At 37.3% G+C, this 27,906-nt stretch overlaps 1 protein-coding gene across 5 annotated transcripts in view; it reads right to left on the bottom strand.

The window, feature by feature from the left end:
• Positions 1–2,666: 2,666 nt before the first annotated feature.
• Positions 2,667–27,906, bottom strand: part of ATF1 (activating transcription factor 1) — a 31,480-nt gene continuing 6,240 nt past the window's right edge. For 2 of the 5 annotated variants that reach the window (XM_026659578.2, XM_026659579.2), the window contains exons 2-8: positions 22,532–22,648; positions 19,806–19,931; positions 13,087–13,187; positions 8,801–8,931; positions 5,101–5,283; positions 4,838–4,997; positions 2,667–3,362 (exon numbers count right to left, since the gene is read on the bottom strand). In XM_026659578.2, the coding sequence (XP_026515363.1) occupies positions 3,218–3,362; positions 4,838–4,997; positions 5,101–5,283; positions 8,801–8,931; positions 13,087–13,187; positions 19,806–19,931; positions 22,532–22,648 (963 nt within the window). In that variant the 3' untranslated portion in view covers positions 2,667–3,217. Of the gene's footprint in view, positions 3,363–4,837; positions 4,998–5,100; positions 5,284–8,800; positions 11,099–13,086; positions 13,188–19,805; positions 19,932–22,531; positions 22,660–27,906 lie in introns of those variants that run through there. The other 3 variants (XM_026659580.2, XM_026659582.2, XM_026659581.2) reach the window with 3 other exon arrangements.

The following is a 27,906-nucleotide window of genomic DNA, read 5'->3' on the forward strand; positions in this document are numbered from 1 at the left end:
TGATAACCCTCCCCCATGGAGTAGAACACAGTAAGACAAAACCATTCATAAATTCAATACAGTGGTCCCCAAAGATACTGCATGGGATTGCAGTATCTGTGACAGGAACTATGCAAAAAGTATACAGAAAACAAAAATAATTTCTTTTTTCCAATCTCTTTCAGTTACAGTAATTATAGGCGTTGATTTTTAACAACAGTAGGTCGAGTGTTTACAGATAGAAGGGGATTGTTACAGTTAACTTGTGCTCCCTCTTCTGGATCACTAACAGCAGAGCATACAGTATTTTCTAGTTTTAGATAGCTGTTGAGGTTTGTTATAAAAAAAAAAAAAAAAGCTGGACCACAGAAGAAACTCTCTACATCATGATTTTAAGACTGATTAAATTTTGGACCAAAGTTACCAACAGCAGCCCTTTAACTAAATAAGTTGTGATTCAATAAATGAGGAACATTAGAATTGTATTTTGGGGTCTTTATTACTGAGGTCAAGAGTTGCAAGCACCTATTTGTTTCAACAAGTCTTTACAATTAATATGAAGTATGTAGCTATTGAGGTAACCAGACCAATAGTATTCAGTGTTACACTCTTTCCAAATTAAGTTCCTCCTGAAAAGTAATCGCTCAAGGAACAAACCAATATGACCACTTCATACTTCCACGATAAAGAATATACCTGTGCTGCTGCTTCCCAAACACTACATCAATAGAATAAAATTGACTGATGTTTTTCTCTCTGGCAATAATAAAAGTCATTCAGCTGCAAAACAGAGCAGGAATCAGCTACCATTTTTTGTACTGTAATGATACTTGCCAGTTGTTTCATTTAAAAAAAATCCTTTATCACAAAAGAAGAAATTTTAAAAAGAACAGCAATGGCACAGAGTTGGGAGCAAAATACCACAAAGAAGAGTTTCAAGTTAGTTTCATTTACAGGAAAGCCATGATTAAAGCTTCAATATTGACAGTCCGAGTCTGCCTGCAGACCCAAGTCTGTCTCCCTTTGAAGTTATTGAGAGTAGTGCATACATATTCAGTGGCAGAGTTTGACCAAAGAGCCCAGCCCTATTGAGGTGCTCATTATCCTGAACTCCCACTGACCTTAATGGAAGTTTTGAGGCACTCAGAACCTCCTAGGATGTCGTCTTTACCCAAGCAGGGTTGAGCGCCAAGCATGCAAGTTTTTCTAGTGCTGGGCAACAAATGCATTTTAAACATTTCATAAAGATTTTTGACATGAGTAGGAATTCTAATGTATATTTCAGTTCTATTTAAAGCAACTATATAGCAAACAATGTCCCATAATAGCCACATATGTTATATTAAACTTTACAAATACAAAATATTTATCTAACCCACTAACAACTCAGTTGTGGAATTCAGAGTCTGACTGCTTGGTAGGAAGCGCAATATATATATAGTAGACTAATAAAATAAATGTTGATAGACCTTATATAAACAACATACAAGGGGAGCAAATACATTTTTAAATTTCATTCAGGACTGAGCTAGCACAACTCACTGATGGCCTTACCACATTTTAGTAACATAGATCATGGCACAATTCCCACTGAAATAATGGAAGCAGGATCCAATCCTAACTACAGAAAATAGCATATTCACTGTTCATGCAATAACCATGGTCACATAATATTTTATTTATATTCAAGAGTCCTGATCATGTCAAACATCCTTTATCTTTTACTTGAAAGAAACAAGTCAAAATGATACATACTAGGATCCCTGATAGTATTTTTGCAGTAAATTCAAGCACATGTGCAGTTTTTACTGAATATGGAAAAAAAAATGCTAATCTGTTTCTTTTTCCCAACAATATTCCTTACGATTTATTTTTTAAGGTCAGTTGCTTACAAAGACAAAAGTAATTCAAATATTTTCTACTCCAAAGAGAATCTAATTTTACTTTGTGCTAACCCATAAAAATATATATAATCAATAATCTGAGACACAAAATATCTATTTGTTTACTAAAAGGAACTGTATAAACTGTTAAAATATGCATATAAACTCCATTTTAGAATTTGTAAAGGTAATAGTTTACTTATAAAAATATACCAGCCATTAACTATTTTCAATAGAGTATTTTCTTACAAAGATGCCATTACTTCACAAAATATTGCCTACCTTACAAAATTAGTCTGGTAATTGTGCACTTTTATTTTTTTAATTTATAAACCCTCTATTAGAACTGTATTAAACCCTTTGGTATGTATCTTTAGCTTTTTATTTTACTGTGTCTTTTTTTGGTCTGTAAACTTTTTAATTAAGCATAGTATGATCTCCAAACAGAATAAGCAATGCATGTATATATAATCAGCACACAATTTATTTTTCAATTATAGTTTATCACACCCAGTAACCACGAACAAAACTATTTAAAAAGCATTCTCTGACAACTTTTGTTCAGCTATACCCATTCTACCAAACTGTTGGTTTAAAGTAACTGAATGTGTTGAATACTCTTAAGAAGTCAACATCTTATTCATGTGCCTTCGACATCTTTCAGCATTAGGCCTGAAAAATAATTTTCCCATTGCCTTCTTGCAAAACCTCTCCAACTTTGATGAACACAGCAAACATTTTGCAAAAAAACCCAAACCAAAACAAAAAACCACCCCACCTTTAAACAGATTGCCAGCTGAGAAAAGTAAACATAATTTATACTTTTAGCAAAGTATTAGCTTCTCTTTATCTTCTACACCTGTAAGTTAGAATTTACAGGTTGAAATAAAAATATTTACATACAAATAACCAAAAGAAAAGATAAGGATCATAAAACAAAAGAAATTAAAACCTATACTGGTTATATATGTTGCTAATAATTTTCAACTAATGGCAAGGATTCCATCTCATCCACATTTTAACTGTAATAAAATATTACTGCTGTTACCAAATTAATTTGTAGTTCAGGAAATTCAAATCACTTGTCTGATAAAATGTGCATGTCCTTTTATTGCCGATGTAACCTTGATTTGAATGATGTTTCCAGTTCTGCCAGCAGTTTTGTTGAGGTTTTCTTGTTTCCTTTTTGTAGTTTGTCACTAACATGTTGTAAATAAAATCTTTATAGTCTTTAAGTTGTGAAATCTAGGTAGAAAAGTTTCATTTTTGACCTTTCATTTAATTTTAAAAAATTCGGTATAAAAAAATTCCCCATGGAAATTTAGACAGTCCACAAAAAGTTGTGTCTCCTTTTCTTACACATTTTTATGGCAGTAAAGATCTTTCAAAGTTTTTAGCTCTTCAATTAGAGTTTTGTTTTGATTTTCCAGGACCGCAACTCGATTTTCCAGACATTTAACATATTCTTTCTTCTTTCTACGGCATTCTCGAGCAGCTTCCCTGAAATCAAAAGGCAGAAGTGTCAATTACTGTATATCATTAGGTGTTCAGTCACTCATGTTTTGCTTTGAATACTGACTCCATCTGAAGCTACCATTCACACGTGGGGAGAAGAAGATATTTACAGAAAACTAATTTTTCTGTTCACCTCACATGAAAGCATTGACTGATCAAAGAAAATGATCAAAACAAAGCAAAAAAACCTAAACATTTTGTTTTTCTAAAGTTAATGGCCTTTTCACTAAGAGCATCAGAAACTTTACACAGTTGGTTCTATGAGAAACCAAAAATACAGCCCTGGGCAAAAATCATTGGTTTCCAGAAAGTTCTGGGTCTCATGTTTCTCAAGAATTAAATGACATATACTACCCTAAATAATGCACACAGATGGCAATGGAAGTTTCACTCTAGAGCAAATAGACTGAAAGAAAACATATGTCAATATATATGCAGAAAGAAAATTAAAATGAGACATCATCTATATAGACACAAGAGTAGTCTGAATTGAATATTTAAAAAGATTAAGGTCAGGATACTCATAAAAAAGAGGTTTTATTTACTTACAGGCATTAGCAAAGCAAATTAAACTACAGGGCAGTTCAAGGAACGTGTGAAATATTTGGTTAAACAAAAACTGGTTAGCTTACAGGAAAAAAAGTTCACATTTTTCCCCAATTTTTCTGGGACAAAATCTTTAGTATGTTTGGGTCTAGCTTTCTGACATTTTCTAGTGACACTGGGTGTAGGATAAATAATACATAGGTGACACAATTACTAAACTTATGTGGGATTCAGAATTTTGGATACACAATTCTAGTTTTCGCTAAATATCAAGGAATACTGTCAACTTGAAACCAAGAAAAACATTAGAGAGACAAGGTGGATTAATCTTTTATTGGACCATCTTCTGTTGGTGATTGAGACAATCTTTCAAGCTACACAGAGCTCTTTTTCAGGTCTGGGAACTAACTCATAGTTACTTGTCTCCCTAATATCCTGGGACTGACATGGCTATAACAACACTGCATTGTTAATTACACAAAATTAAGTGAAAAGAGAGGAAGCTTCTAGTCTTTCATAGTATAGTAGTCTTAAATGTTACTCAGCTATAGCTGGTAAAAATAATTTTCAGACAGAATTGTGATTTTAAAGGTGACTGTATACGTTTAAAAAAAGAACAGGAGTACTTGTGGCACCTTAGAGACTAACACATTTATTTGAGCACAAGCTTTCGTGCATGCATCCGATGAAGTGGGTTTTAGCCCACGAAATCTTGTGCTTAAATAAATTTGTTAGTCTCTAAGGTGCCACAAGTACTCCTGTTCTTTTTGCAGATACAAACTAACATGGCTGCTACTCTGAAACCTGTATACCTTTAAGTATTTGACATCTGAAGTTATATTTTATCATGCTGTTTAAGAATCTGATTGCAGCTATGAAGCTGGTTATATAGCAGTACATGGAAACTTACATACCTGTTCTTCATGAGCCTTATTTCTCGTTTCAACTGTGGATCATCTGTCTTGGTTGTCTGAGACGTAAGGGTGACAGGAGATGTCATCACTACAGTCTGTGGGAGGGAAGTGGTTGTTGGTGTCGTGCGGATCTGATATGTCTGCATATCTCCTGATGCAGCTGTTAAGACAGCAGAGTAAGTTAAATTAAAAGGAAAAAATCTTAGAAAGCTACACTTTTATGGGAGACAATATTCCTAAAGTTTTTTGTAATGCATACTCACTCTGCACTACCACCTGGTTGCTGGGCACAAGTATCTGCTGCCCATCAGATGTTTGTGCATACTGCAGTATTGTTGTCCCAGGCTGAGTGCCACCAGCATTTGTCATTGTTAATGTCTGCAGACCCTGCACACCATCTGTACCTGAACTGGCCAGCTGCAGTGCTCCGTTTGGGGCAATAGTAACTTCAATAAAAGAGAGAGAAAAAAAATATGGTAGATATACAGAAAATGTTTTCCTTCTGTGTACTAAGTACATCCACTTCCAATAGGCAATCACCTATCTGAAGTTGGTACTTTAAAAATTAGCCCCACAATTTGGTTCCATCTTTAAAGACTGATTTGACAGTCATGGGGCAGTCAGAGACACTGTTGGGTTAAAACCATATATTTACAAGAAAATGTCCTTACATATGATACTAACATCCAGTTGGCTATTAAACTGAATAAATTTAAACAACCTAATTTATTTTCCAGGATTCGTGCGGTTTGTTTACTGTTTTGTATTTCACATAGCTTGAAGATTGAAAAGAGACTCATCCGCTTCTGGTCACTTTCAGGCTCATACAAAAATACAAAGCTGCAGTGTTTGAGTTGCAAACATACAGGGAATACTTAATGTTTCAAAAATTGCTTTACACTTCCTCCCCCATAACGCCATAGAAATGTCTACTAGCCTCAGGTTTTATAAAACCTAGCTTATGCACACTTTAAATTTTGGACCAAATTTGACACTTTTGGTTTCCCTGCAATATAGAACATATAGACCAGGGGTTGGCAACGTTCGGCACGCGGCTCGCCAGGGTGAGCACCCTGGCAGGCCGGGCCAGTTTTATTTACCTGCTGACGCGGCAGGTTCGGCCGATCGCGGCCCCCACTGGCCGCGGTTCGCCGTCCCAGGCCAACGGGGGCGGCGAGAAGCGGCGCGGGCGAGCGATGTGCTGGCCGCAGCTTCTCACCGCCCCCATTGGCCCGGGACGGCAAACCGCGGCCAGTGAGGGCCGCGATCGGCCGAACCTGCCGCGTCAGCAGGTAAATAAAACTGGCCCGGCCCGCCAGGGTGCTTACCCTGGCGAGCCGCGTGCCGAACGTTGCCGACCCCTGATATAGACTAAACTAGCCATACCAGTTATAATCTGCACTGGCACTATAAGCCAAAAGGCTGAGATTTGCGTATATATTTATACATTTACATAGACTTGGCTTGCACCCATGAAAAAATCACTATGTGGTAGAAATAGTGCTCCCTTCACTCCTCCCCACCCTCTGCTACTGCCCGAACAGCTCACTGTTGACTGACTAGATTGTGACATTGTCAAGTGGTGAGATTGTGACATCAGTGGTGAGTGACACAGCGGTTAGGGGAGAGGTTGGTGGTAGAAGCAACATGTGTTGTAACTATTATACGTGGACATTTTTGTAATTAAAAATAAATGCAGAAAATTTCCATATTTGCCTGTATTTTCATTTATCCCCTAAAAAAACACAGGGGCCTGATTAAAAACAAAAAAACATCAACCAGCAACTCCTGTTATTTTTAATGGGAGGAGAAAGTGTCTTTTTCTTAATGGGAGCTGCTGGGTGCTGATCACATTTGAAAATCAGGCCACTTTATTTAAATGTTTACATGGGAGCTGAACTCTTCTGCACTTTTGAAAATCTCGCATACAAGCTTTTACAATTTTTCTTTGCTTCTCCTATTTTTAACACTGATATCAAAACAAGATGAAATATTAAATCCCCTGTAGTTTACTAGCTCACCCAAATTGTTTACGTTCTAAACTACTTGAGATTTTCCAATAGATGTTTTCCAAGAATTAAGTGTATTAATTTTCTCCAGGATAAACAAGTTTATAATTCTACAATGTCATTTAAGGAGAAATTCAAGCTTTATTTGATTAAAGAAATTATCTCAGACTATAAAGAAATGTCTTTATTTATGATTTATATGACATTTTATTGTTTTAATCACTTAATAGATAAGTTGCCCCTAGACTCCTGTTATCCTGGAGCAAAATATATTTTTTAAGCGAAGCATATACTTTGAAAATGAACTGAAGATCCAAAATAGCCATGCCAGTCATAGACTGCACTGGCACTATTGCATGCAATATAAAAAAAAAAAAAAAGGAAAGAAATATATATTTTGGATTTTTTTTAACTACAGAATTTTAGTTCATTTTTAAGTTGCAAAAGTTTTGAATCAGACTCAATTTAAAATAGCAGGCTTACTTTTAGTAATCCTGGATTTAGTTGGCAAGTAAATATGTTCATAGTTTGGGGTAATGTGACAGATCATTTGGTCTCTGCCAACAGTTTACACTTCATACAGAGTAGGTGCATGGACATGGGGAATTGTTACGTTAAAAGGCCAATCAACAAAAGAATACAGACACATTCTAACATCTCTAGCCGGGAGTAGCTGCCATGCAAAGCATGTTCAATCATTTTGACTTGTTAGGCTGGCTAAAGGGCAGACAAGATCAACATGGCCTTTGAAATGTTAGATTTAGAGCAAGGAAGTTAGAGGATCCTTCCAGAACTAGAAGAGGGAATGACAGCAGGAACAGAGGACAGCAATCGTACGGAGAACTAATTTATTTCCCTGAGCTGATCAAATAATACTTTGTTGAAATGCTGATGTAACTTCCCACCCTGATACTATAATCTCTCACATTTGAGATTAAAGTAATCACAGGGTAAAAATGACCAAGGCCTTTCAAGAAGGGGAGATCCTGGGACACAGAGAGGGGAGGGTGTGTCCCCTGGATGCAATCTGACCAAGAAGGTCAGTGAGGAAGAATGTCTTTCTAGAAGTAGGAGGTATTTTCTCTTACTACAGCTAATAGCTAAAGTTAAGGTAAGCCTAGCTAATCTTTTTGCAGTTTCAAGACAGCTATGTTATGTATACTGTTTCTTTTGTTTAAATATTATTTTCTTTTGCTATTCTTAATCTTGTTTTAATTAGATCAGTTGTAGTCTTGGACTGTTGTTTTGGGGAATTTCATGCATATCATGGCAGAGAGAATACCTTCAAGAAGAAGGAAGGGGTGTCTGGAGCAGCAACCCACTTTGACTTCTCATGTGTCATTTGCAAGGATGAGGGCATAAGGAAAACACCTAAGCACCATAGGGGAGAACCAAGTTGAAAGGGATGCAAGTTCCAGATTTTATAGGAAAAGCACTACAGCAAACAATTACTAAAAAAGTGTAATAAGTTATATTAGAAAGGAAGAAATTAATCAAAGAGGAAATTGGTCTTGTAATTAACGCACTGAACTGAGAGTCAAGAAATCTGGGTGAAATTCCTGGCTCTTTCATCAGCTTCCTATGTAACATAGGGCAAGTCGCTTCAGCTCTCTCTGCCTCACTTCTCCATCCGTAAAATGGGGATAATAATGCTACCTTACTCCCACTTTTTGATTCTACTTATATGGTAAGCTCTTTGGGACAAGGATGGTCTGTCTCCTACTATGTGGATGTACAACATCTAGCACAATGGAGCCTTGATCTCACCATGGGCATCTAGCCACTCCTTTAATTCCAACAAATAATGATAATTGGAATAGCTATCATTTGTATTGCCAATCCTTCCACAAACTCATCTTAGTGTCAAATATATGAGATACAATATAAACTTTCCCCCATATAGTTTCGCGTAACAGAAGTATGTCTAGTTGGATGTATATTTAATATAACATACTGTACTGTCCAGTGCTGGTCTGGTAGATAGGTGTGGGAACAGACATAGAGGTGACAGTAGAGACACCAGGACTTTCATCATCTCCTTTTCTATCTCGTGCGTCTTCGGACGAAAGATCTTTCAAGATTTTTCTATGGAAAAATTTTTTCTTCATTAGCGCTTGTGAAAGCAAAAGATGGCAAACTGGTAGGCAATTACTCTGAGTACAAATTTTAACAATGTTGCAGGCAAGTTTTGCTGGCAAATATTTCTCCACCGGTGACAATTTTTAAATTGATCAAACTACAAATATAACAGAGATAAAGCACCTAAAACCAACATAGTTATAGAAACATGCTGCTAACATACATAGCTGATAATCTTTAATAGCATTACACACATTGTTACATACAAAAGACAAATCCTAGCTTGTGGTTGGCTGAAAAAAAGTCATGTGACAAGTCAGTAAATTTGTATTGTTACCACCTCAGAGGTAATTTGCTTATATATTTACATAACATGACCTCCTCAGAGGTAAACAATACGGAAGTCTGGAGCAATGTTAACCAATTGGACTGCATATGCAAATAGCGGTCACATTGGATTCCATTTATAATATCTTATAAAGGATTAATAAATTAAGATTTTTTTAATGGCTAATCAATTGTTATAGATTGCTATAGAGTCTGACAGATCAACAGGTTGCTTATAACGATCTAGAACACACAACACTCATGTATGTAACAAGCTTATAATATCTATAAATAATTTATTAGCCCTTTATAAATGGAACCTTAATATTAAGTGTGACCCAAATATATACATCTTTACTGGCTGCAGCTGTGTTCGTCAAAACTAATATTGTTTACCCTGGAAGAGCCAATCAGAAAGCATGTACTCATCTCTGCTTCCTGACTGAATCATCAAACATTAATAGCTACTTTTCTGCTTGTCTAACTTTTTAAAAAATTCATGCCCTTAATTAAGAGATTTCTAGGCATTTTGGTGACCATATTTAACCAAACACATATTGACTTAATATTTAAATAAATATCAAAATTTGTTGTGGTTCAGGGTAATTATTGGCTTCGCTTCAGACAATATAATTCTGGGATCAAGAAATCCTGATGCTTACTTTAAGAGAAGCCAATATCTACTAAACATATGTTCTCAATAATTCTTAGCAGATATAGTCAACAAAATATAAAATATATTATCAATAGTACTATCATGCTTTTGTAATAAATACTGTAAATAAGCAGGCAAAGTTTGAAATAAAAATTGCATATAGGAATTCTTCTCTCTAAACTTCTTCAAGTAATCGTATTTCTGTAGTCAAGAGTTTCTTATTTCTTGTTCCTCATTCAAAAATCTGAACCACTTTACTTACAGTCAAAGAGTAATTCAGTATTAAACCACTTGTATATGCAAGTGCAATGTAAGATTTTCAATCACTGTCTTCTAAAAACCTTAAATATTTTAGAAATAAGCCCTCTGTAGTGACAATTTTCATAACTTACAATACATTGTAATAACCTGTAGTAAAACATTGTGCTGGAAACCCATACATAGATGTTTTAAAGTAGTTCAAGCAATTTTTTTCTTTCCAATCAGCCTTGACAAAATAAAACGCACTTGTGCATATGTCAGATTTTCTGTATTGTTTCTAGCAGTACAGCTGCATCACTTCAGTAACGGGTGCATCAGAGTTTCCATCATAAATATTTTCCAGGGGTTTATAACTTGCCTGTTAGTGTTCTCCCTAGTTTAAAACCTCATGCTCTGATTCACACAATAACTGTGGATTTATGTCTCTCTCTCTAACTCTAATCAAAATCAATTTGTCAATTTTTGTTATTGTTCGAATAAAGTGGAAACAAGTGGGATGCTTTAGGAATTTTTTTTTAATTCATTAGTTAAGTTTTTTTGCTCTGTGATACAAAATAATACTTTTCACTTATATAGTGCATTTCATCCAAGGATCTCAAAACTCTTTAATAAAAATACTTAACTCTTGTACAGCTCTTCAAACGCCTAGTGCACTATATAGCTCACAATACCCTACGAGAATAATAGCTCCCCATTTAACAGAAGAAGAAATGGAGGCACAGAGAGTTTATACATCTTGTCCAAGGTCACATAACGAGTTAGCGGCCGTCCAACAGGAAAGCAGAATTCTTGACTTCCAATCCCATGCTCTCACTGCTATGTATCGCTTCCACCTAAATTATGTGCACAACTAGTATTTTCCCATAAAGTGTTCTTTGAGTGAGAATTGTTGACCATTCTTTTTTCACTCTGACTTTTTTGTGTGCGGAACTGAAAAAAAAATAGTTTAATGTAAACAGTTTATTTTGGTATTTAATTTAAGAGGAAAATAGAAGAGAGAGTGGGGGTAAAAAAATAAAAATGAGAAGCACCGGTGAAGGTAGGAATAACTGCCACTCCTTGGGACCTTGGGGTAACTTCGCAAGCTTTAATTTGTAATTTTTTCAGAATATCCAAGAAAAAACTATAAAAGTTTAAGATGCATTATGCTTTTATTTCTTGGTTTATCACTTTGAAAAGTACAGAACACTCCCATTTAGCCAGATGGCGTAGGGAACATCAGAACCTTGGAAATAACAAGCATTCAGATAAAAGGAAGTGCTATTAACTAAAATAGGGCTATACTGTGGAATTGGATAACTAGACTTTTTGGATAACTGGAATTCAAATAACTGGAATTTATCCTGTATGTCATCTGAAAACATAACAGTGTTTTACTCAGTTCCTCTTTTCAATAAAATAGCAATAACTTGTATGGTTAAAGTGATAAAACAACTTTTCACTACACAATATCATCCTGGAGTCTGATCCTGCAGTCCTTATTTAAGCAAAACTCCCTTTATAGTCAATGAGAGCTTTGGTTGAACACTGGCTTCAAAAAATCAGGTTTTTAGCTGATTCCGCACAACAGAATTAAACTCACTAAACATCTGTGCTTCAACAGCAAACATGTAGAGATGTTATATAATAATCATTCTCTTACATCAGCAGTGAATTTAGCCCAGTCTGTTAGAAAACATTGGTTTTGCTATCAGCTTTCATTTAAAATTCTTCATTATGGAAAAATAAAATCTAAATAGTTGCTTCAGTTTATTGTGTATCACCAAAAGCAGAAATAACTTTTGTATAAGCAGATACAATACATATTTTAGGGGAATAAAAAAATAATTCAGAAGGCTGATGAAATATATGGAGATAACTGATGGAAGCTGTGATTTTTGTTAGTGTTTTTAAAAGCTTCTAATAAAAAATACAGTATAAATGTTTGTAAGGTTGAGACACCCTGTACCCCATGTTCACCACTTTTATATGGTTATGATATATTTTGAACAAAGTATGCCTTGTGAGGTATCATTTGAAAACTCATAATCTGCTGAATATTATTATCCCGTTGAAATGTGTGTAACATCACTGCATGTACAATTTTGAGATTTTGCTAAATGATTGTTACTGAAATATGTTGTAGTTCTAGGTAATACCCACAAACCAATTTATCTGAGACAAAGACACACTAGCATGGCAGCAACGTGCTTAAGGGCCATTATCGGCTTAATTGGGCATCGACCAGCGGGGGAGAAGTTATAAACAAGACATTTACATTTCATCCCAGAGATGGTTCGAATCTCACATATGCAGGGGACTGTCTGCCTACACCCCGGCAGGGAGGTAATCTTCAAAGAGAGGAGGAGGGTATAAAAATAAGAGACAATGACCGCCACATCACCCCTCTCTTCATTTAGGTATTAGCTTACAGTTTTATCTTTATTTCTTTTGTAACCAATTCTGACTTTTATGACTTATCACTTGAAATCTCTTAAAATGTATCTTTCTCTATTTAATAAACTTGTTTTATTGTTTTATCTAAACAAGTGTGTTTGGATTGAAGTGTTTGGGAATCTCTACTTAGGATAACAAGGCTGGTGCATAATCATTACCCAGTGTTGGAATGACAGACGTACTATGAGTTTACACTGTCCAGGAGAATACTGAGCAGCGTAAGACACACATTTCTGAGGAACAAGGCTGGGACTAGGGATATGCAGGTGTCTCCCTGTAAGTAATTTATGAGTGGCTAGTAATAGCACTTAATACTGTGTAGCTGGGAGCAAGTTACATGCAGGAGGCTGCGTGTGGGCAGAACCTGAAGTAGTTGTGCACCAGCAAAGCAGTGTAAGAGGCATCCCAGGTTAGAGAGTTAAGGGGGCACAGCTGTTTGGAAGTCCAGATTGTACCCTGGGGAATGTCACAAATATACTCACCGGTAAGACGGTCGCCGTGCTAAGATACCTCGGGTCTTCTGCGAAGAGCCTATGCTATCTGATGAATCCTGAGAATCCTCACTCTCTGACAAAGAAGATACCTAGAAAGCATATCCCATGTCACTGTGCTGTACACTACAAAAGTACCCAAGACAGTTCACATTTCTCAATTTAAATTTATACAAGACACAAGTGCATGGAGACTAAATACATGTAACAAAAAATTGCAAGAAACAATCTGGAACATACTTAGTGCTATCAAACATCTTTACTACAAGATAAGCAATTCTTAGAGATTGCCACAGTTAAGGAGCACAAACTAGGAAGTTATTTAACAGAAGCCAGAATACAATTACTTTAAAAACCTAAAGATGGGCATGAACCAAACTCCCTGATCCGAACTCCCCCAAACTCAGGGATGTTCAAAATCAACACCTGAAATGTGTGGCTTGGTTCTGTGTCTACTGAAGACTGTGCAAGAGACAGGCAGAAAAAGAAAAATCAAGTAATTCTCTGAAGTCTCCATGATAGCAGGCATTCCTTTATTTATGGGGAAAATTTTGTGAAGTCTATTGAACAGATAGACATCAGAATAGTCTATGTATAAACTCCTTTGCCATGAATTTTTCCTGAGATATAATTTCACTGCTATAAGTCTCAAGAAAGCAACAATAAAATGTCAAATATGCATCTTTATATATTCTCTGTCTCTCTACGTGCACGGAGCAGGTGAGCTGGGTGAACTAGACTATGCAACAGCTCAAAGTGACAAGCACATCAGTACAAGCCTTTTTAATGCTAAGCATTAATCTTCGATATCCGATTGGTTGCCTGCTTTATACATAAGTTGCAAAATAGATACAATATATTTAAAAAAAAGTTAAGGGAGGATAGGTCTGTCAATGACTATTAGCCAAGATGGTCAGGGATGCGATCCCATGGTAGGGTCAACCTTAACCCTTTGACTGCCAGAAGCCAGGGATGGATCACTGCAAAACTGCCCTATTCTGAACACTCTCCCTAAAGCTCTAATACTGGCTGCTGTCAGAGACAGGATACTGGGCTAGATGGACCATTGGCCTGATCCATATGGCTACCCTTATGTTCTTGTGTTCTTATGTAATCCTTACTCCAGCACGAGAAAGCAAATGTTAACTCACTACTACAAACAAGTTTATAGTCATCCACACAAGGATGCACCTTTATTAGTTCCTTACATCAATATACTCCAGGAAAAGGATTATAACATTAAAATCTGAAAACCTTCAATTACTTCACGCAAACTGTTCTATGCTGTAGAACCAATCAACCCAGGAAGCTACTAACAGCACTGTCGACCATGGAAAAATGCTTAAGGTTTTCATCAAAATACTATAACCTTAGGTCTGACTCCTAGAACTGAAGTTCAGAAGCAACATGAGGAGTGTCCCACTCCTAGAACAGGGGGAAATTAGGGATATTACAAGAACTGTATAGGCAACTAATGGCATAAGACCATAAGAACGGCGATACAGGGTCAGACCAAAGATCCATCTAGCCTGTCTTCCAACAGTGGCCAATGCCAGGTGCCCCAGAGGGAATGAACAGAACAGGTAATCATCAAGTGATCCATTCCCTGTTGCCCATTCCCAGCTTCCGGCAAACAGAGGCTAGGGACACCATCCCTGACCAATAGCCATTGATGGACCTATCCTCCATGAACTTATCTAGTTCATTTTTGAACCCTGTTACAGTCTTGGCCTTCACAACATCCTCTGGCAAGGAGTTCCACAGGTTGACTGTACGTTGTGTGAAAAAATACTTCCTTTTGTTTGTTTTAAATCTGCTGCCTATTGATTTCATTTGGTGACCTCTAGTTCTTGTGTTATGAGAAGGAGTAAATAACACTTCCTTATTTACTTTCTCCATACCAGTCATGATTTTATAGACCTCTATCATATATCCCCCTTAATCTTCTCTTTTCCAAGCTGAAAAGTCACAGTCTTATTAACCTCTCCTCATCTGGCAGCCGTTCCATACCCATTATCATTTTTGTTGCCCTTTTCTGAACCTTTTCCAATTCCAGTATTTCTGTTTTGAGATGAGGTGACCACATCTGCACGCAGTATTCAAGATGTGGGCGTACCATGGATTTATATAGAGGCAATATGATATTTTCTGTCTTATTATCTATCCCTTTCTTAATGATTCCCAACTTTCTGTTCACTTGTTTGACTGCCGCTGCACATTGAGTGGATGTTTTCAGAGAAGTATCCACAATGACTCCAATATCTCTTTCTTGAGTGGTAACAGCTAATTTAGACCCCATCATTTTATATGTATAGTTGGGATTATGTTTTCCATTGTGCATTACTTTGCATTTATCAACATTGAATTTCATCTGCCATTTTGTTGCCCAGTCACCCAGTTTTGTGAGATTCCTTTGTAGCTCTTCCCAGTCTGCTTGGGACTTAACTATCTTGAGTAGTTGTTTATCATCTGCAAATTTTACTACCTCACTGTTTACCCCTTTTTCCAGATCTTTTTTGAATATGTTGAATAGCACTGGGCCCAGTACAGACCCCTGGGGGACACCACTATTTACCTCTCTCCATTTTGAAAACTGACCATTTATTCCTACCCTTTGTTTTCTATCTTTTAACCAGTTACCAATTCATAAGAGGATCTTCCATCTTATCTCATGACAGCTTACTTTGCTTAAGCCTTTGGTGAGGGACCTTGTCAAAGGCTTTCTGAAAATCTAAGTACACTACATCTACGGGATCCCCCTTGTCCACATGCTTGATGACCCCCTCAAAGAATTCTAGTAGACTGGTGAGGCATGATTTCCCTTTACAAAAACCATGTTGACTTTTCCACAACAAATTATGTTCATCTATGTGTCTGATAATTTTGTTCTTTACTATAGTTTCACCTAATTTACCTGGTACTGAAGTTAGGCTTACTGGCCTGTAATTGCCAGGATCGCCCTTGGAGCCTTTTTAAAAAATGGCATAATATTAGGTATTCTCCAGTCAACTAGTACAGACGATGATTTAAGCATTAGGTTACATCCCACAGTTAGTAGTTCTGCAATTTCATATTTGAGTTCCTTCAGAACTCTTGGGTGAATACTACCTGGTCCTGGTGACTTATTACTGTTTCGTTTTGTCAATTTGTTCCAAACCTCAATCTGGAACAGTTCCTCAGATTTGTCACCTAAAAAGAATGGCTCAGGTTTGGGAATCTCCCTCACATCCTCAGCCATGAAGACCGAAGCAAATAATTCATTTAATTTTTCTGCAATGGCCTTAACGTCCTTGAGTGCTCCTTAAGCATCTCAATCGTCCAGTGGCCCCACTGGGGTTGTTTAGCCGGCTTCCTGCTTCTGATGTACTTAAAATTTTTTTTGCTATTACTTTTAGAGTCTTTGGCTATCAGTTCTTCAAATGTTTGTTGTCCTTCCTAATTATATTTTTACACTTCACTTGCCAGAGTTTATGCTCTTTTCTATTTTCCTCACTAGGATTTAACTTCCACTTTTTAAAGGATTTTTTTTGTCTCTCACTGCTTCTTTTACTCTGTTGTTTAGCCACAGTGGCACTTTTTTGGTTCTCTATGCTTATTTAAGTTGAGCCTCTATTATGGTGTCTTTAAAAAGTTTCCCTGCAGCTTGCAGGGATTTCACTTTTGGTGCTGTACCTTTTAATTTCTGTTTCACTAACCTCCTCATTTTTGTGCAGTCCCCCTTTCTGAAATTAAATGCTACCTTGTTGGGCTGCTGTGGTGTTTTCCCCACCACAGGGATGTTAAATTTAATTATATTATGGTCACTATTACCAAGCGATCCAGCTATATTCACCTCTTGGACCAGATCCTGTGCTCCACTTAGGACTAAATCAAGAATTGCCTCTACTCTTGTGGGTTCCAGAACTAGCTGCTCCAAGAAGCAGTCATTTAAGGTGTCAAGAAACTTTATCTCTGCATCCTGTCCTGAGGTGACATGTACCCAGTCAATATGGGGATAGTTGAAATCCCATATTATTATTGAGTTTTTCATTTTTATAGCCTCTCTAATCTCCCACAGTCACTATCACCATCCTGGTCAGGTGATTGGTAATGTATCCCTATTGCTATATTATTATTAGAGCATGGAATTACTATCCATAGAGATTCTATGCTACAGGTTAGTTCATTGAAATTTTTACTTTGTTTGATCCTATGCTTTCTTTCACATATAGCAGTGTTGGAGGAAGGCTATGTTATTGCTAAGGCTGCGAATCTGTGACAGAGGTCACGGATTCCGTGACATCCGTGACTTCTGCAATGGCTGGTGCTGGCTCAGGGGCTGCCCAAGCCAGGCAGCTCCTGGCTAGCAGCAGCAGTTTGGGTGTGTGGGAGGGGGCTCATGGCTTGGGGCAGAAGGAGCAGGGGACGCTTACTTCAGGGTGGGGGGCTCCTTGGCACTCCCCCTGGCATGGCCCTGCAGCTCCTCGGCGTCCGATGGGGGAAGGGGGCTCCACGCGCTGCCTCCGCCTGCAGGCCCCGCCCCCACAGCTCCCATTGGCTGCGGTTCCCAGCCAATGGGAGCTGTACAGACGGCGCTTGTGGCGGGAGCAGCGTGGAGCCCCCGGCCCCTTGGACCCCTAGGAGCTGCAGGGCCAGGGATGCGGAGCTGGGTAGGGAGCTCCTGCCAGCCCTGCCAATCATTCCCCCCACCCCCAGCGGTGGTCCAGAGCCGCACGCCACTGCCCAGCCCCTCCACCCCACGGGGGTCCCAGGCGATGAGCTGCAGCCCGGCCACCTCCTCCAGCACAGGTGAGGTCCCGGGCCACCTCCCCCAGCACCTGCGGTGTCCCCGGAATGGCCCCTTCAGAGCACCAGTGGCCCCCTTCCCAAGTTTTAGTCATGGGTATTTTTAGTAAAAGTCATGGACAGGTCATAGGCTGTGACTAAAACGTAGCCTTAGTTATCGCTATCAACCAGAGCACGAATATTACAATGCTGGCAAAAGCTAGCGAGTTTTAGGAACAGGACACCAGAGGAAAAGGGTGACCCACCCTCACTTAAAGAAACATGGTTAAAGTGAGAATGGGAGAAGGAGCGCCATTTAAGAAAAAGAAGGGAGGAGGGTTTTAAAAGAAACTTCAAATAATAAAAATTTACTGTGTGGAGACTTGTATTTTGGTTGCTCAGAGTACTGTATTTATAATTAGAGTCAACTGAAGACAACGAACACATTTAAAGAAGCAGCAGCAGAGCATGGAAGAAATATGCAAGAATATTTGTACAGACTACTCAGATGGACTGAACAGTTTTTATTTTATATGAGGTTTTTATCTATAATTTTCTTTTTATTCCATTTGTAGCCTTTTCCAGTTGGCAAGTGTCAATTTTTTCTCTGATGATCCTGATTAAACACAAGCAAACAAAGCTCCTTTATTTATACTTATCTCTGTACCAGCAACATAAGGTCAGCAAGAATGTGTATAGTTCTGGGGAAAATACTTTTTAGTTAGCTGTCACAGCAAAGGGGTTTGCTATCAACATTTAGAGAAAGTTGCTCATGTTTCTTTTGTCTCCCGAAGGCCATGAAGTTCACCTAAGTGCTTTATGAAGATAGCTACATTTTCCATTCCCCCACACCTACTGTGTTTGTTAAAAGCAGATGGGGAAATTGAGGCACAAAACAATGAACTGACTTGTTCAAAATCAGTGAGTGAGCAGCAGATCCAGGTCTCATAGGGCAGGATTATGTCATATTCTGTACAGCAAAGAATATACTGTTGGCACTCAACAAATAAGAACCACCACTCAGGTCTGCTGACTTGATCCACATCTTAACCCCTGGATTGTTTTGGTTCATTCCTAATTTGGATATTAAAGTACATGGGATGATGAACTGTTAGCAGTGCTTTCCTTCAAATAAGACATTAACCAGAGGTTCTTTCTGTCCATCTGTAATGCAATTTAAAGATCTCATGGCAATTTATGAAGAGTCAGAAATAAACCTGGTAATCTGGCCAATATTCCCCCAAATCTAGTCTGTGCCACACCTATTTATTGCCACTGCACTATTTTTATTCTTATTATTTCAAGAAGTTTGGGATACCTCAAATATGAGGCTCATATATATATATATATATATATATATATATATATATATAATTATAAAACACAGCTACATGTCAGGATATATATTATGCTAACTAGGAATCTAACTATGTAACAATATAATTACATATACACTAATTGTCAAAACATCAAAAGCAACTAGTTCACACATTATTTTCGTTAATCAATTAGAAGCTTAAAAAATTATAAGGCGCACACAAAAGTATCTGATAAGTCGTACATTTTTGCAAAAATCAGTAAATAAAAAGTGGCTTGTGGACCGAGATCTTATATACGTAGCGTTTCGGCGCCAATCAAATCTTTATATATAAATTATAAAGCCCTAAAATAAGGTTTTAAAACGCAATCTTAACTCTAAGGGCACCTTTGAGCAATATAAAACATGAAATATCTAAATAGTGATTAAATAAAAATGACGTACCTAAAAATAAAATTTTTTAGGGCTTGGATTTACCAATTGGCTTCCTAGATGTCCTCCCTACATTAGAAAAATTCACACTTTACTAACGGTGCCAGAGAGGCTGCACTGTGGTAGGTACAGATCAATCAGATAAGACTTCATAAGTCTTTTCATGTATGTTAAAAAACCCCTACTATGTAGTTACCTGCACTGTTTGCACCTGGGGTGAGTGGATTACAGAGGACTGAGCTGTTTGAATGACTCCCTGGACCTGTACTTGCTCTCCAGGAAGCTGTACAACTGTCAGCGGAGTAGGACCTCTTAGAGACATCTAAAACAAATACAAAGTTTATTAACAAAATCAGATATATGCTTTGTAGCATGTAGTTAGAAAATACAGATAAGCCTATGACAATTAGTGGGGAATGGGCATTAACAGAGGCTTGTTTTAAGTTGAGACATAAAATAGTCTTTAAAAATTAAATCTGTTTTTTGGATACACTGCTGTATATGAAAAAGTCTAAACCAGTCATTGACTTGCCTTCAGGTAGGGAGAAAACCAAATGCTTTAGCAATATGTGCGAAAAAAATATTGTGCCTCGTGTAGCAAAGCAGACTTTTCACCAATAACACTGAGCCCTCCACTGAGAATGATTTTTTTATATATCTATAGCTTCATAATATATGCATGGCACTTTACAGATAACGACAAAGCCTCCCTCGGGGAGAGCTTATTGTTTAAGCTTTAATTCCATCATAATGGGTGTATTAAATTAAACAAGCAGAAGACAGATTGTATAATATGATGGGCACCCTCAATTCCCACTTAAATCCGCGGGTGTTGAGAAAAATCAGCACTTCACAAGAACAGATCTTAAATTAGATTAAATCAACAAGAGGGTGGGACAAAAGCTGAGTGGAGGGTCAGAGTGGATCAGAACAACAAGATAATGCAGGAGCATGGGTGAAGTAATGTGTGCATTTTGAGGGTATTTTTCTTATAAACAGGGGAAGGCTATGGCTCAATGGTGGACCAATTCAGGGAGGGATTCAACACATAGTGGTCCAGTTAGACAGGCACCTCAGGGAGAGCAAAAAGAAATAACAGCCAAATAGAGGAGCCAAATTTTACAGGGCCTGGAAGGCAAGGAGGAGATAGAATTCAATGCAGAAGGCAAAAGAGAGCAGGATCTGAGCATGGTCAGGCAAAGTAGATTATTTTTGCAGCTGAATTATGGTCTGGAGACAAGTGAGAAGTCAGAGAAAGGAGTGTTGCTATATCAAGATGCAAGACTAACAAGGCCTGGACTAGGATATTACTGATGAGCATGAAGAAATTATGGATTCTGGAGAGAGAGTAGTGGAAAATCTGGCAGGATTAAGTAACATCTGCAACGTGGAGAGGAGAAAGAGAGAGAGGACTTGAAAATTACACCAATGTATACATATGGGACAGGGAAGGTGGCAGAGAAGTTGATGAAACTGGCTGCTACTGACAATGGTTGTCTCACTCTGATGAATTCCAGGAAAACAAACACAGTGCTGCTCAGTTTGCGGTCTGGTGAACTATACAGAACTCTTTAGCTAGAACTTAGATACCATGGAGGAGACAAACAAGCACTCATTCTTTATGGCAATTTGATTGCGTTATTCAGCATATATTTTAGAGTTTTACAGAATAATGTTTCTGACCTTTGTCAATATAAGATTTAAGACATCTGGTCTTCAATATATTATTAAAATCTCAGTTATTGCCATATCTTAAATCTAAGCCGAATAAGCAAAACCTAATTTCTATTAATGTGATCTCCTTATACAACAATTTTAAAATTTTGATAAGTTTATACTCATGACTTTAAACTCAAATGAGCCTTTGCACTTTTAAATTTACTAAAGCTGTACAAATAAGTGCAAAGTTAAACCACCAGTTTCCTCCCCTAAATTCTGCACTACTTATCTTAATCTGGAATAGAAGACATTTGTTTTAGAAAAGTTGAATTATTAAAACCTAGATACAAAAATATTCATAAAAGTGCGATAGCTAAGTTCTTACATAATCAAAACTTACTTTGGTATCACAAATCAAACTGTGACTTTTTTGGCAACTCTATGCCAAATGAAAACAAATATTTTGTAGAATTAGACTGTAATCAAACAACAGGATGTTTGTTCATGTTCACTATCCAGTTATTGTTTCAAGCAATTCTGACTAAACTGTAGCTAAATTTCACATCAAAATCTGAACTCCCTACATGGGGCAAACTCCAGATCATCTAAAAAAGTACTATTTTGCAAAGCTCAGAAAAAGGACAGAAGGACAGTGAGAGCAGACATTCTCTTGGAAAACTCATTTTGCACATGCAACAGTCTTAAAGTGGCCGCATCTTGAATGATTCGCTTTTGAGCTCTGAAAATGCAGTTGCCTCATTAAATGTTTTTCATCAAAACAAAGATAACAAACGTTTCTAAAGCATCAGTATGGGTTTTTGTCCCCAAATCAAGTGTTCTTTAGTAGAGTTCACTAGAGCTTGTTCACAGAAAAATCTCCAACCTATATGTTTTATTTTGTAAAATTAACTCATTTATTCAATTCCAGATGGCTTAAAAGAAAGAAAGTGAGCACCGACGACTGCTGTCAAAGGGAGCTGCAAATGCTCAGCTACGCCCATTTGTCAGGCTGCGTGAATGTTGCAAAGGATCTAAAATTTAACAAGAATGATGAGTTAAATGTTCTGCACTGTACTAATATCAGATACATTTAGATATTTTTAATCCAAGCCAAGATATTAATTTTGTGGGGGTCCATTAAAAAAACAAACTGTAAATTTCTCCCACCCTATTTCCTGGTTCTTATTCTCCCTGAACGTTTTATAAAACTGTAGAATATAGTTTGAACACAAAAAATTCTCTTAACGAGTTAAAAAAGTTTACCTGTTGAGCAATGTGAGAGAGATGAGCTGCCTGTAGTGGTGTACCTTGTATGGACGTTGTTTGTGGTGGTGTCGCTGAACTGTTACTGGTACTCTTGTGCACCTCTTCCATAATCAACTACAAGAAAACTAGGGAGTTAATTCAATTAACAATACTTTTCAAAATTGTAGGCTGGGATTTTCAAAGGAAGTTAGGTGCCCAACTTCCATCAACTTTCAATGGGCTTGGGGTGCCTAACTTCTTTATGACTATATGAAAATCCCAGACATAATTAATATTAGTACTTTGCACTTCTACACCACCTTTCATCAGAGGATAGCAAAGCACCCAAACATTCTTTAATTAAAAGATTCGCAATCCGCCTTTGACATAGTTAAGTGTTACCCCCTTTTTAGAAATGGGGGAACTGAAGCACAAACACATTAGCAACTTGCCCAAACCCACAGAGCGAATCAGTGGGAAAGCCAAGAAGACCACCCGACAGTCCTGTCCCTTAGTGCTGTGCCACAGCCCAATAAATCCTCAACCACATGTTCTGAAATGGGTTAGCTCTGTCAATTCTAGGAGTTCAACTATTTTCAGCACTGGTTCAGATGCACCCATTGTCAGTAAGGGTTACATTTGCCTATAAAATTTCTACACTAAAGTTATCACCACTAAGCATGTGTATCAGTGTACTAAAAGAATAGTGTGCTCTAAATAGTTAACTTGTTTGCATCTCTAAATTAGTAATTAATAGAGATCAGATTCTAAAAACTGTTTATCCAAGGCACCAGCCAAAATGACCATAAAACATTTAAAATTAAATACATTGAATTTAAAATCCAACTATTCCCTAAGTGTAAATAGCATAGCTAGTATTTAGACATTAAACATGAGTAGATGCAAGATTTCATAATTTTAAGACCCTATAAAATTAACCAGACCCTTACATTATAAAGTCAAGGTAACTTTTCTCAGATTTTCACTTTTTACATTTAATTATCTGATATCATTTTAAGGTTAAAGTCATAAATCAGGAGATTTAGTGTAATGTGAAATGCAGACACATTTAGGGTGAGGGGGTGGACTGGAATGAGACATTAAAAGAAGATCTGTAAGTGCTAAATATTTTGTCACACAAGGTTTGAAACAGTTGCAAGGACAGTTGCTATGAGACTGGAAATTACATTTCTCTCTGTGGAAATGTGAGTCATTGATTTTTCCCTACTGACATCAACCACAGCTCTTGCAGCTTGACATATACTCATAGGGCAAGAAGTCAATTTACATGAAGACTCAGGGGCTGATCTTGCCATCCTTACTTATGTGAGGAGTCACACTGAAGTCAAGAAGACTCCTCCTCAAGGAGGTTGCAAAATACAGTCTTGTAGTGAGAAAACTGGGAAGATTAATGATATAGTGAAATTGGAAGCTGTACCCCTCAAAATAAGGTATTAGGATTCTTTAAAATTTGTTGTCGTTTACTAACAAAACAGAGGTTTCACTTTAGAATGATGGGACTGTGAGAGCTGTACACTGCTTCCAATATGTCCACTTTTTTTTAAAACCCCACGTAAACAGAATCACCCTACAGCATTAGCTAAGATTACCATGGTGTTGATGTTCCTACACAGTAGCTTTCCCTCCCCATAGCACCAGTAGCAGTGAGAGTCAGACTAGGAGCCAGATTGACATGCTACTCAATTTCACACTACCCTGCTTTCAAAAATCAAACAAAAAACAAAAACAAAAACAAAAACAGCTACTGTGGAGAAGGAAAGACAGGGTTTTAATCCCAGTGAATTTTCTTTCCTTGGCAGCTGTTGCTTTACAGTACTGAAAGATTTAAAAAATGAGAGAGAATTGGTAACGGAAGTAATTTAAACAACATTAAACTTACAACAGTAAAGAAGAGTATTACTGAAAAATGTGGTATGCAGGTTTGTTTATTAGAGTCATACAATGCACACAAAAGAAAGCTGGTGAAAATCAACTACATTCTTACAAAGGAAACATGTATATTTTGTATTTTTGCCAACTAAGATATGACAAATATCACTGGTGAACAGGACACTGTCAAACTTAAATATAATCAACTGCAAAAAAATTAAAAAAGGAGTTTCTGATAGGACACCAGTCTCCAAGTACTCCACAGTTCCTGTAGTTTTCAACCACATTTTCTTATTTTTAAAAATGTTTTTCTCTCCTGTTGCTGCATGAAAGAGTCACATTAAGACCAGGAGAAACTGACTGTAATTAAATAATGAAACTGATTAAACAGAAAATCACTCTCAAAAAAACACAGTAAATAAAGAGATGTGAAGCACTTATGTCATCCAATGAATAAGTAAGGAAGTACATGCTATCCAGCATTGCACAATTAAGTGAGCAAGACATTTTACATGCTTCTGTTTTTCAAAAGTAACCTACTTAGCTGGAAAAGTATGTATTGTCTATTGGAGGCATGCTAACGTTTTATACATAGTGATTTCTATCTATTCAGCTTTCAGGAAGACACTGTCAGAGGTGAGAAAAAGTTCAAGATAATCTCTGATGACACAACTTCTCAACCAAAGAGAGATCAGTGTACTGAATACGGAAAATTGGTAAGTACTTCAGTTTTTAACAGCACTGCACTGACTGCTTGCAACAACAACAAAACATATGTTTAGTTGAAGCCAAAGTACATACTTTTGCGATGAAGAAAAGTTTTTTATGGCACAGGGAGAGCTGAAAATAGGCAGTTCAGAATCGTTGCAGAGTTCTCATTAGTCAGAGGACGAGGGTCTCCCAATACTCCAAATTTATTTATTATTTCTATAGCACTGTAGGCAGGAATGGTGTTTTACAGAAAAATTAAAAACCACACATACCAGCCGGAAGGACCTTTGCAGTCTAAATGTAAGGACTCATCATTCTAAGCACTGTGCTAAATATATTTGCTTTGAAAGGCCAGTCTTTTAAACTGATTTCTAACAGTTTGACAATCTTCACATAGGCCAGTCATATCACTAAAAAAAAAAAAAAAAAAAAAACTATTCTGCTCTCAAACACTGTTTCATTTTCAGCATAGAGGTGCTTTACAGCTGACTGTAGGCAGGTTTAATTTATTATCCTGAACCTGAGGATCACTAATAATCATTCCATTCAACTAACCAGATTCCTCAGTTTGAATTACCATTCAGCAAAATCTGAAATTTCCTTCGAACTTTGAGTTGTAGTAAGGAGACTAGCACACGAATTAAAAAATAAACTAGAATATGGCCCTCACAGAAAAATGATCTCTAGTCTCAAATTTTAGAAAGGTAGCCTATTTATTGAACGTTAAAATACTAAGTTGTTGCACGTGTACAGTTAAGATACTGTGCATATACAATAGCTATTTTCCCAATATGTTTATCTTGCTATTAATTCACAGACAACGTAAAATTTCTGACAGAAACGTAGAAAAGATACATCCGTGAAAAGATGTTGTGTGTGTTAATTAGCTGTAATTAAACAGACGGATTCTACTGACATCAAATCATAAGTCACAGGGACAGCAATTTAGCATGACACCAATTCAAGTCTTTTTGTTCTGTTGTGGGTGTATCTCCAACACAAGAACCAACCTTTCTGCTGTGAGAAAAACTCTCAGAGCTCAATCCTGAAAGAAGAAAGTTAGGGTTGCTCAGCAGCTCTCTAGTGCTCAACACTTTGAATAATCAGGTCCTTAACAGGCATAGTCAAAAGTCAGCCAAGAAATTAAACGCTCAAAAAAACCTCTCCCAAACCTTGACAACTCCAGTAAACTATGCTATTCCTCTGAAAACATTTTATTCTACCTGACAACAAAGTCCACAGGACCACTGGAGAAAATTAAAGCCTTTTTAAAATAAATATCTCATTATGCTAATATACCAATAGCGGGCACCAAACTTTTCTTTAGAGACCTACTTGTTATTAATTCCAGAAATCTATAACATGAAGTACGCTATTTACTGTCATTAAGAAAGTGTTTAGCAATCCCTCAACAAGTCAGAATAATGTGTCTAAGGCAGAGAAACTGCTTTCCTAGTTATAGTCTTTTTAACTTATCAATTACACAAAAGACATTGATCAGGAAAACAGATTAGTAGATTGTAACAAAAGAAGGGACCTTTATGATCCTCTTCTGACCTCCTGTATAACCCTCGCCACATAATTTCACTGAGTGATCCTGGATTATAACTTCTACAACCTCAGAGTCCATGGGTAAGCGGCAACAAACCTGACAAACCAAGAGCAGCAGCATCGGGGTCAATGTTCCAAAAAGTTTAATCGTTTGGGTAAGGTAATTGGGGAGTCAAGTTAGAAACATGGCATGAGAATGTTAATATATCTTTCAGCAATACTGAAAAGGCCTTTGCACTGCACCTAGATGACAACTGGGGCAGATGAATAGATAGATTTCCAAATATTTGCTCACGCTCTTAGCCCCACAAATCAAAAGATAAAGCATGCCCATTAAAGTGTACATTCTATGTGTATTCTAAAGTTAATGTATACATTTTGATATATGCATTTATATATTGAAATTTATTTTACATGATTTGTGGGGGGGGGGGGGGGTTAAAACAAAAGTAAGGATAGTCTTGTGATTAAGGCGCTAGACTGGAACTCAGGAGATCTGGGTTCAATTTCCACTATGTTGCAGACTGTCTGCGTGCCTTGGGCAAGTTACTTTGCCTGCTGCAACTCCCCATCTGTAGAATGGGGATAAATATTACTTCCTTTCTTCTACCTTTTGTCTGTCCTGTCTGTTTAGACCAGGGGTCGGCAACCTTTCAGAAGTGGTGTACCGAGTCTTCATTTATTCACTCTGATTTAAGGTTTCGCGTGCCAGTAATGCATGTTAACATTTTTAGAAGGTCTCTTTCTATAAGTCTATAATATATAATTAAACTATTGTTGTATGTAAAGTAAATAAGGTTTTTAAAATGTTTAAGAAGCTTCCTTTAAAATTAAATTAAATGCAGAGCCCCCCGGACCGGTGGCCAGGACCCAGGCAGTGTGAGTGCCACTGAAAATCAGCTCGCGTGCCGCCTTCGGCAAGTGTGCCATAGGTTGCCTACCCCTGGTTTAGACTGTAACTTCTTTGGGGAAGGGACTGTCTCCTACCACATGTTTGTAAAGTGCCTGTAACAAGTGTCAAATGAGGCTGCAAGGCACTACCATAATGTCAATAATTAAGGAAATTGAAAAGGTATATTTTAAAGCAAAGAGGCATAAAGCATTACTTTTATAGGTGATAAAGAACAAGGGGAAAAAAGCTTTGTTTTGCTCTTCTGCTCTTTTAAAATGTAAGGCACATGCGAAGTCACTCTACATAAACAATTCAAGTAATTCAAGTATATGAACTACAAATAAATAAG

Source organism: Terrapene carolina, unplaced genomic scaffold, assembly GCF_002925995.2.
Source record: "Terrapene carolina triunguis isolate 2854851 unplaced genomic scaffold, T_m_triunguis-2.0 Scaffold641, whole genome shotgun sequence".
Classification (NCBI taxonomy): Eukaryota; Metazoa; Chordata; order Testudines; family Emydidae; genus Terrapene; species Terrapene triunguis.